Here is a 10,825-nt window from a genome sequence, read left to right on the forward strand (position 1 = left end):
CCAATAGACTCAATAGACTATCTTATAAACAAGATCACTCAATTTGGTTACTGGGCAGGACTGAAGATCAACTACCACAAAACAAAATTTTTGATAAAGAATATGGCGATGGCACAAATTCAATCTTTTCAATAAAAATCAGGGGTTTTGTATGAGAAAATAATCAAATATTTAGGTGTACTTATTTCAAATAAGTGCAGCAGTTTAAAAATGAACAACTATGATAAACTACTTAAAGAAATTAAAAATGACCTGGGAAAATGGCATTATCTTTAATGGGAAGAATAGCCTCAATAAAGATGAATATCCTCCCAAGGTTATTATTTTTATTTCAAACTATCCCAGTATTTTTAAATAGTGTTTTTTTTCAAGAATTGAATAAGATGGTTTCTAAATATATTTGGCAAGGCAAAAAACCAAGAATCAAACTAAAGATACTGCAAGATTCTAAATTGAGAGCAGGTATGGGCCTTCCAGATTGGCAATTGCATTACAAAGCTGCTGTGCTCTTGTGGGTAAGAGACTGGATACTATTGAATGATAAGAGGCAATTTCTGTTAGAGGGACATGATCTCAATCTGGGCTGGCATGCATATCTATGGTATCAAAGACTTGAAGGACATTCCTATTTTAAGAACCATTGGTTTTGGAAATCTTTGTATCACACATGGTCATGGTTAAAAACGAGAATTTATAAAAAAATTCCAAGATGGGTATCTCCAGTGGAAGTGTTTACTCATCCAAATCTTTTAAAACCTAACCAGAGTTATAGACCTGTTGGGAAAAGACAATCAACTGAAAACCAGAGAAAAGTTGGAAAGCATGGACATTAAAATGAATTGGTGGTTGAGAATGCAAGTCGAATCTAGGTACGCCAAAGACAAGACAATAAACTTTAACACAGAACAATACCCATTTGATAAAATTTTTCTAGGTCCTCAAGAAAAGCTAATCTCTAAACTATATGCATACCTACTACAGATGAAGATGCAAGATGAAGTTGTAAAAGATTGTATGGTCCAATGGGCAAAAAATTAGGGTCATAATATTACATTAGAAGAATGGGAGAGATTGTGGAAATTCAATATTAAATTAACCAGGTCAGTAACTTTTAAAGAAAACTTGTATAAGATGTTTTACAGATAGTACATGACTCCACAGAAGTTGTGTAAGATGTATACTAATATGTCTAACAAATGTTGGGAAAGTGCTAAACAGGTGGGTTCTTTTTATCATATGTGGTGGTCATGTGAGGTGGTGAAGGACTATTGGAAAATGGTTCATGAATTACTAGAGAAGATTATGAAGACACAGATTCAATTCAAACCAGAACTATTTTTATTGAACATATTTCCTGAGGACTATTCCAAAAAGATGAGACATTTTTTGGCGCATTTCAATACAGCAGCCAGGATTTTTTTGGCACAGAGTTGGAAATTTCAGGAAATTCCCATGAGAATGGACTTGGTGGGAAAAATTCTGGAAACAGCAGAGCTGGACTTTTTATCCCAGCTGTTGGCTGGGAAATCTAAGGAAGAAGCAAGAAAATATTGGTTGAAATTCTATGCCTGGCTAGATACTCAAGATTCTCTGGTGTGAACTTATATCTCCTTTTTCCTGTATTCTGTATTGCAAGATTGCTTTTGCTGGAAATATCAAATTCAATAGATATTTTAACAAAAAAGATTTGTAATGCAAAATATCAAAATGTTGACAATGCAAAGTTAAGAGATAATATGTGGCAATATGTATTTTAAGAAAGTATAGCAGATGCAGACTTGTATTTTTTGAAAGTATTCTCTATGCAGATTAAGACTGATTTGTAATCTTTATTTCTTATCCCTTCTTATCCCCTATTCCTAATTCTTTGAAACCAATAAAAACTTTTAAAATTCAAAATTCAGATACAATGAAATAGAATTTACCAGTCCATAATATAGGTAGAGAGTGAGCAGCAAATTAGTATACAGCATAATGAAGATGTATAACAGATTCAAAGGCTGAGGAAAACACAGTGAAGGAAATAAATATGTCAAAGTTAGAGATTGATGGGCAGATGTATCCTTAATTGTGGAATGCTGAAAGTAATGAACTAAGACCTTGCCATTATGCTCCATCTGTAACCTCTCAAGCATGGAGGCAACCTTACAGCATCTTCTTCCTTGATGCTGTAAGGGTCTTTGACCTTACAGCATCTTCTGTATCCATTTGAGATTTCCCCTGTAGGTCTAGAACGTTGGTCTCCTCAGTTTGGCTCAGTTCTTCCTGATAATAGGGACTGTGGCATGTGTAGGCCACAAGGCCACATGGAAGGCCACAAGCCTTCCACAGTGGACAAGAAGTAAAAAAAAAGTCATTGAGCTTCTCAGAAACTGCTTTAAGCTGTTCAGCTTAAAGTCCAATAATAAGGATCTAATACTAACAATAATACAATTCCCCATCACAAGGGAAATTGTATTAATTGAGCTCTAAAACAACTTTCAGAGAAGGAAAGAAAAGCATCAAGCCCTGTAGCATCTGTGAATATAAACTAAAAGGCATGATTTCTTAGGCTGTGGCATCCCCATATCATTAGTTTATAAACAGTGCTACCAGTAATGTTAGAAAAAATTGCAAGCAGTCATTAAAACTCTTACAATGGAATGGTGCTTTGATGCTGATTTTACTTATAGTGTGAGACACAGTCTCAGGCACTGAGGATTTTGACTTACAGGCACACACATTTGTGCTCCGAACATACCTTAACTGTTGCATGTCATTCTCACAAACCCCTTTGAATGATAATTGGCTATTCATAAATGATGTAAGGAATCTCCTTGCTGCAAAAGAGACAGCTATATTGCTTTTACCATCCCCCCTTTTAACAAACAAACAAGCAAACAAATGGACAATGGCTAGTTGTGCATTCCAGTGCAGGATTGGGAGAGTGCCCTGACTGCAAAGCACAAAATGAATAATTCACAAAGCAGCAAAGTTTTGCAAAGAGGGCAGAAATTGCCTTTCAATTGGTCTGTGGATGCTGCTGTAATGTGGAGAAACATGCAGACCCCAAGGAAATAATAATATAATATTCAAATGTTTTCCATTAGTGCAGTCCTAAACATGGCTACACCCTTCTGAAGTCATAGAAGTAAATGGATTTAGAAGAATATAAATCTTTTTAGGATTGCACTGCACATGATGCAGACATGAGTTGTGGAGGGGAAAATGTCCAGTGCTTGTTTTTAGTTATGCCACAACAAGATCAAATAAAATATAATCTGCCTTAATTACTATTGCATCAAAATGTCTTCATCAATCTTATTATAATGTTTAAGCACTTAAAACATTAATGCTTGATATGATGACACATCTAATGAATTTAGTGGGTAAAGGGGTGAGGTATATGCTTTTAAATGAAACAATCAGCTTCTGCCCACACAGTAGCAACAAAAGCACTACTAGTGGTGACGCTAGTACAAATCATTAATCCAGCAGGAGTTGTAGCCCAGAGGAAAGATACACAAAATATGAAAAGTCATTTGTGCTTTTACTACTCAATAAAGCAGGTTGTTCAGAGAGGCCATCATGCATTAGGCTGTTACCATAATAAACTGACCATATTCTGTTATCCCCCCTTCCATTTACCTTACTATTGTAGCAAGGAAAGAAAAGGTCCCCTGTGCAAGCACCAGTCGTTTCCGACTCTGAGGTGATGCTTTCACAACGTTTTCATGGCAAACTTTTTACGGGGTGGTTTGCCATTGCCTTCCCCAGTCATCTACACTCCCCACCCCCAGCAAGCTGAGTACTCATTTTACCGACCTCAGAAGGATGGAAGGCTGAGTCAACCTCAAGCCAGCTACCTGAAAACCCAGCATCTGCCGGGGATCGAACTCAGGTCGTGAGCAGAGCTTAGGAGGACTGCAATCCTGCAGCTTTAACACTCTGCACCATGGGGTTCTTATTGTAGCAAAGGCAAGCATATATGGTGTTGATTATACTAAATGAGAAATAAATATTTAAATGTTATTGTGTGTACTGCAAGGTGTGCCATTCATAGCAACAACATGGGCTCAGATGTTGCCTAAGGTGACACATGAAACTGGGCTTCTAAAGGTCTGCTTTGCTCCGACAAACCTCAGGTTTTTTAAAAAAAACCAGGCAGTCATTCACCACAGCTGGCCATGTCTTCTTCCTATGAGCCCTCTTCAAAGAGCTGCTGAAAGATTAGCATTCAAAATATTGAAGGTACAGCTGTGGCAGAAATAAAGAGAGAAGTGACCATGGTTCTTTTAATTGTTGTTTTGAGCCAGGTACATTTTAATAGAATTATATGGAATTAGAGCAGTGGGGTTGGCACTTATAAGAAAGATGTTGGGTGCACCAGCAGTTATTGAACTGGAGTAGATTTGAGTCTTGAGAGATAACCAAATCAAACCAGGAGTTAATGTCTGTCAACAACAATGAATCATAGTGGCCAGTGTGTACAAAGCACTGATTTGTCATTTGCATGTTTCATTTTTTAAAAACTTCCTGGGCATTCTCTCTTGTTTTTTATTTTTTTTAAAAAACCTCATTAGTTCCCAGATTTGTGGGATGGAATGAGAGAAGGGCAAGTCCAACCCTCTGTCCCAAAGCCATAATTCTCCACGCATCATCCCACAGATTCTCATAGTACAGATGGACCAAAGCACTGAGTCCTTACGAGCCCCCATACAGATTGCTCTGCTTACCTGCACAAACTGCTCCAGGGCTTGTTGATCCAAGCAGGTGTAGTTTTGCAAGAATTTGAGTTTCTCCAGTTGGAACTGGTCCCGAGACTTGGCTTCTGCCTGTTTTTCCAGCAGCTGAAACACCAAGGCCCCCAGGAGGAGATAAAAGAGATACCCCAGCACCAGAGTCAAAGTCCAGCTGAGCGGTCGCTTGCACATCATGAGGTGGGGCATGACTGCTTCTGGAAAGACACAGCTGACCGAGATGATCTGCGCAAACAGTCACTGGGTTAATGTTCCTGTTCCAAGAGACACAGAAGAACCATACTGCTGTATTTTCAGCAGATGCTGCTAAGATTCTGTTTAAATAGTTTTATGAGCATCAGGTCTGGACAACATGAAGCTAATGCAAACATATCTCATCCACTCACATTTATCTTCATCTGGGAGCAAAATACATACTGTTAAAGAAGTATTGGGACACCTGATAGAGCAGTTCTTCATCCAAAGATATATTAAAGATATTTTGGTGTAGGTGAGTGACTCACTCACTTTTTAAGTACTTCTGATCTGTTCCATTTTCTGGCTATTAGGATACTTACTGAAGTCACACCATGAGTTGGTGGCAGAGGCACTGACAAATGGCAGAAGCCATGCTGCTTAAAAGTTGGCTGTGGCTGCTAGAAAATAGCACCAGAATACCCTACCAACTACTGCAGTTATCAAAGATTTCCCAAAAGTAAAAGAGTGTGAAATACACCCCACCCCACCCCACCCAGTAGATGTGGCCTCGCAAGCTACTCACAAGAATTCTGTATGCAAAACTGACTACTTCTTTTTAGCAACTGCTGACCCATTCTGCCATCTTGTTTCTTAAATTGTAAAGTCTGTACCTATTTGGTAGGAGCCTCTAATTGCAGCTTCGTGTCTCTAGGTTGTCCTTTCCATCCAAGTGGAGGTTTGTGTAGGAAGCAGGCTAAAGGTTAATGGTTAGCTCAGCTAGTACCAGAGTTGCCTTAAGGGAAGCAATGATTTCCCTGGATAAAAAGGGATAGAGAACCTCTTACATGGACGACAGGAATGGCCCTACATCCTGCCAAAGAGCCACAATCATGACCTAAGGTGTAAAGTATCTGATCTACTGTTTTTAACTAGATAGCAGATAGACTGACCTTTATTGGCATAGCAAAGATAAAAATACATTAATGTAATTTTTTTTTTAAGATAGCAATCAAAACAATCGTAAAGTCAGTCAAAGCGAGATTAATCAGTTAATGGTTTCCATAATACAGATAACAGACTGAAGAAAACAGGCAACATTAAAGGTTATGAAAAAGTTATGACCAGAAAGTAACTGCTGGATCTTAATACTATTGGGAAACCACACCAAGTACAAAGAAAAGTTCAAGAATTTTTCTCAGGTCTTAATGTAAAAATGGCAGTTTAATAAAAATAAAAAAAGAGAAATGGTTTCAGTTGTGCCCAGACTACATGGGCATCATCTAAATTCATAAAGTTTTTTTTTTTTTTGACATCTTCCAGAAAAGATGACTGATGGTAACACATTGAATCTGGCCAACGTAATTGCCCTTCTTTGATGGGGATCAGTTAAAGAGCAGATGTAGGTGGCTAACTGGCCAGGTATCAGAGATAATCCTAGGTGAATTGGAGAGCAGGTTTTCCTAGCTGCCTCAGTCAGGCACTGAGACTGAATATCTAGAAGTCTGCCTTTGATTATCTGAAATACTGTTTTTAAACTACTTCTGCATTGAAGCGCTCTCTTTTTTAGTTTGGCCTTAAAGATTCTCAACATACCCCTGCACTTTTGCTTTCTTCAGGCTTTGCTGTTTTGTAACTAGAATAATACTGCTTGGAACCTTGAGCATCAGATTGTTTTATGAAACTCAGGGGAGAGAAGGCAAAGGTCGTTTTCGCACTTACCTTATTCCGGAGCGACGTCCCTCTTCACCGTGCAGTGTCTGCGTGGATTTCGCACTACTTGCTCCGCAGAACCCGGAAGTCCCGTGGCTTTTGCGTTGCAAATGTAAACCGCCAAAAACCAGTTTACATTTGTGACGCAAAAGCCGCGGGACTTCCGGGTTCTGTGGAACAAGTAGTGCGAAATCCGCGCAGACGCTGCGCGTTGAAGAGGGACGTCGCTCCGGAATAAGGTAAGTGCGAAAATGACCAAAGTTTCTTTCAGCACTTTCCTTCTCTCTGCACAGCCCTTGTAACCCTGAAAATCACCCAGCTTCAAAGTTCACACACAAGGAACAAGGGAGCATTAGGAGAAGGGCCCAGCAACAGCGGTAAAAATGGCTGGGGGTAAAGGTTCAGGCAAGTCAAAAGGTAAGAAGCCTGCACCCAGACCATCTAAAGCGCCTGCTAGGAGGCCACCACCCCCGTCATCCTCTTTGGATGATGAAGATGAAGTGGCTGTGAATTATAATATTCTGAGCAGGCTGCAGGCCTTAGAGCAGGCGTCGGGTGTCCCTTCCTTGAGTGGGGGTGGAGATGTGAGGCAATCCAAAAAGGCGAGGCAGGCTAATATTCTCACCAGGTTGTCCATTCTTGAGGGCAGGTCTGGTGGAGTCGTGCCTGGCATGGATGCCAGTTCCTTTGGCCCTGATGCAGGTGCGGTGGAGGCGGCGGGGACGTCGGGCATCGGTTTGCCGGTGACGCCTGCTGGACTTGGAGGTAGGTTTGGTGATGGTTTGCAAGTTGGGTCCGGGCAGGTTTGGCCATGGGGAACATGGGGACCTGCTTCGGCAGCTGGGCAGGGTGCTTCAGGGATAAGCTTAGGTGTGCCTACTCCTTCTGGGGCAGGGCTGGTGCAAAATTGGGCATGGCCAGGAGGGCTGGGCATACCTTGTGTGCATCCAGGTGCAGGGCAAATGAAGTTGTCAGGTCCCATTGTGGGAGCACCATCTCAGTACGGGATGGTGCCTTTTACAGCCTTGCCTTTTGGGGAGGTTGCTCTGCCACTTGGGGACCATTTGCTTCCTGCCACAAAGGAAAAAATTTTAAAGGGAGAATATGTGGACTTATTTTCTCTCCTTTATCGGGAGGTAGAGAAAAAAGACAAAGAGGAATTAGATGAGAAGGAGAAGGAGAAGTTAAGGAAACGAAAGGTTGACAGAACATGGGCGAATTGGCTGCCAGGGTTCTGTATTTACACCGGGGTGATTGCTAGGGCGCAGCCATGGCGGGCAGCGTCCTTGTTTCAATACTTGGACATAATCTATAAGGGCTATACGACCTTTAGTGGACCGGCCTGGTTACAGTACGACCAGGAATTTAGAATGAGGGCTGCCCTATATCCGTCCCTCCAGTGGGATCGGATTCATCAGCAGCTTTGGCTGCAGGTTATGTCCCCGGCTAGGCCAAACCTGGGTGACCGATCAGATAGCGGTCATTTAGTGAGCAGGTCGCCCGCATCTGCTTCGTTAAGCTCTCCCCGCGGTACAGCGGGGCAGGCGGTTCAACTCCGCTTGCTCTGCTGGGATTTTGGATCCCTTGGAGTGTGTAACAGAAAGGCGTGCCAGTTTAAGCACGAGTGCCCCATGTGTGGTGGATCCCATGCATTTGACAGCTGCCCAAAAACCCGGGGGCGGAAGAATTCTAAGAGGCCCGGGGGGGGGGCGAAGGAGCTTTTCCAGCCAAGAAAGGGGCCCAGCCCGATAAGGGTGGGACCGCTTGAACGGTGGCTGGCTAGGTATCCTCGGAGGGTTGACAGTTCGTATTTGTTAGAAGGTTTCAAGTTTGGGTTTAGGATCCCTTTTCAGGGGCCTCGAGTTTCGTTCAGGTCTGGAAACCTTAAGTCTGTTCAGGGTTTGGAGCAGGTTGTTAGGGACAAGATTGCCAAGGAGTTGGCTGAGGGAAGGATTTTGGGTCCTTTTGTGCAGCCTCCAGTGGCTACTTTGAGAGTCTCGCCGTTAGGTGTGGTGCCTAAAAAGACGCCTGGTGAATTTCGTTTGATTCACCATTTGTCTTTTCCTAAGGGTCAGTCAGTGAATGATGGGATTCCGGAGCATTTGTGCTCTGTTAGATACACCAGCTTCGACCAGGCTATCGCCGTGGTGAGGCGTTGCGGGGTGGGGGCAGAATTGGCAAAATGCGATATCAAGTCTGCATTTCGCCTTTTGCCCGTCCACCCTGATGATTTTGACCTATTGGGGTTTTCTTTTGAGGGCCAATTTTACATGGATAGAGCATTGCCAATGGGCTGCTCTGTGTCATGTTCTGCTTTTGAGCGTTTCAGCACGTTTTTAGAATGGGCTGTGCGGGAGAAAGTGGGTTTGCAGGATGTCATTCATTATTTGGATGACCACCTGTTTGTGAGGCCTGAAGGGACAGGACGTTGTGGGCGGCTGTTGGCAGGTTTTACTGAGCTGGCTGCTGAACTTGGAGTCCCCTTAGTGCCAGAAAAAACAGAAGGTCCAACCCAGAGGTTGACTTTTCTGGGGATTGAGATTAACACGATTGATCAGTTTTCTAGGGTGCCTTTTCAGAAAGTAGTGGAGCTGAGGGCTAGGATTGATGCCTTTCTCCTTAAAAAGAAGGTCACTTTACTGGAGTTGCAGCAGTTAGTGGGGCACCTCAACTTTGCTTGCAAAGTGGTTGCGCCGGGAAGGGCTTTTCTTAGGAGGCTGTGTGATGCTATGGCAGGGTTATGCTTGCCTCAGCATAGGACTAGGGTTACCTGCAGCATGAGAGATGATCTGAGGGTTTGGCAGGAATTTTTGGAGTCTTTTAATGGAGTCTCCTTTTGGAGGGAAGACTTGAGGCTCGAGGCCGAGCTCCAAGTCATGTCTGATGCTGCAGGATCTTTAGGCTTTGGAGTCTACTTTCACGGACATTGGTGCGCGGATGTTTGGCCTGATTCTTGGATACAGGTAGGTGTGAACCGAGATCTTACGTTTCTCGAGTTCTTTCCCATTTTAGTCGCGGTTTGGCTGTGGGGGAAGGATATGGCCAATCACACTGTGCATTTTTGGTGTGATAATATGGCAGTGGTCCATGTCATTAATTCCCTTTCATCCAAATCGGGACGGGTTATGAGACTGGTGAGGGCCTTCACTCTGCACTGTTTGCGGCTTAATATTTTGTTTTTAGCCAGGCATGTTCCTGGGATGAGTAACGGGGTGGCTGACGCTCTATCTCGTAAACAGATGGAGAGGTTTTGTCAGCTGGCCCCAGAGACAGACGAAGAGCCGGTGCCAATGCCCCAGGAGTTATGGCGGATTGGAGAGCCGAAGCCTGCAGAGCGATAGGTCTAGCCATTTCGCCTAGTACTCGGAAGTCCTACGAACGGGCTGTGCGGCAGTTTGAAGACTTTTGGGCTGAGGTAGGGTATCGCAGGGTTTGGCCCCTCCCGGTGGAGGAATTGCTCCATTACTGTGTTTCGCTACGAGGTAAGGGGTTGGCCGTGCAATCGATTAGGGGGCGCCTGTCTGCATTGGCTTTTGCAAGTAAGGCGCTGGGTTATAGGGAGGATACAGCAGATTTTCGTCTTCGAAAGATGCTGGAGGGGTGGTCTAGAGAGGCTGGGCCCACGGTTGATACGCGGAATCCGGTGTCTCCGTCGATTCTGCGGGGTTTGAAGAGGGTGTGGGGCGTAGTGTGTGCCTCGTCTTTTGAGGCGTGTTTATTTCACGCTGCGTCCTTGCTAGCCTTTTTGGGGGCCCTTAGAGTGAGTGAGCTGGTGGCTCAGTCTAGAAACGATGTTTCTGGAAGAGCTTTGCAGATGAGGGATTTGAGGCTGTTTGGGGGTAAGGCAGTCGTTACTGTCCATCGCTCGAAGACGGATCAGTTGCAGCGGGGTACTGTGCTCGAGCTTGGTAGTTGTTCAGAGCTTGAGCTGTGTCCAGTTAACGCATTGACTACTTACTTGGCAGTGCGCGGGCCCAAGGATGGATTTTTGTTTATACACCTGGACGGTAAGCCATTGACAAAACACCAGTTTTGGGCTGTCACGTCCAGGGCTTTGGATGAATTAGGGTTATCTGGGGTGCGGTTTGGGACCCACTCCTTTAGGATCGGGGCAGCCTCGACAGTGGCTGCTATGGGGCTTCCTTCCACCTCCATTCAGAGGTTGGGGCGTTGGCGTTCTTCGGCCTATAAGGCCTATA

General features: G+C 43.7%; 1 protein-coding gene across 1 annotated transcript in view; it reads right to left on the reverse strand.

Annotated features, from left to right (window-relative positions):
- The window catches only part of KCNK16 (potassium two pore domain channel subfamily K member 16), a 31,205-nt gene extending 26,096 nt beyond the window's left edge, over positions 1 to 5,109 (reverse strand). Inside the window, exon 1 of the mRNA XM_060245022.1 lies at positions 4,716 to 5,109. Coding sequence (XP_060101005.1) covers positions 4,716 to 4,928 — 213 coding nt within the window. The 5' untranslated portion in view covers positions 4,929 to 5,109. The remainder of the gene's footprint in view (positions 1 to 4,715) is intronic.
- Positions 5,110 to 10,825: the final 5,716 nt, after the last annotated feature.

Source organism: Heteronotia binoei, chromosome 1 (genome assembly GCF_032191835.1).
Source record: "Heteronotia binoei isolate CCM8104 ecotype False Entrance Well chromosome 1, APGP_CSIRO_Hbin_v1, whole genome shotgun sequence".
In the NCBI taxonomy this organism is placed as follows: domain Eukaryota; kingdom Metazoa; phylum Chordata; class Lepidosauria; order Squamata; family Gekkonidae; genus Heteronotia; species Heteronotia binoei.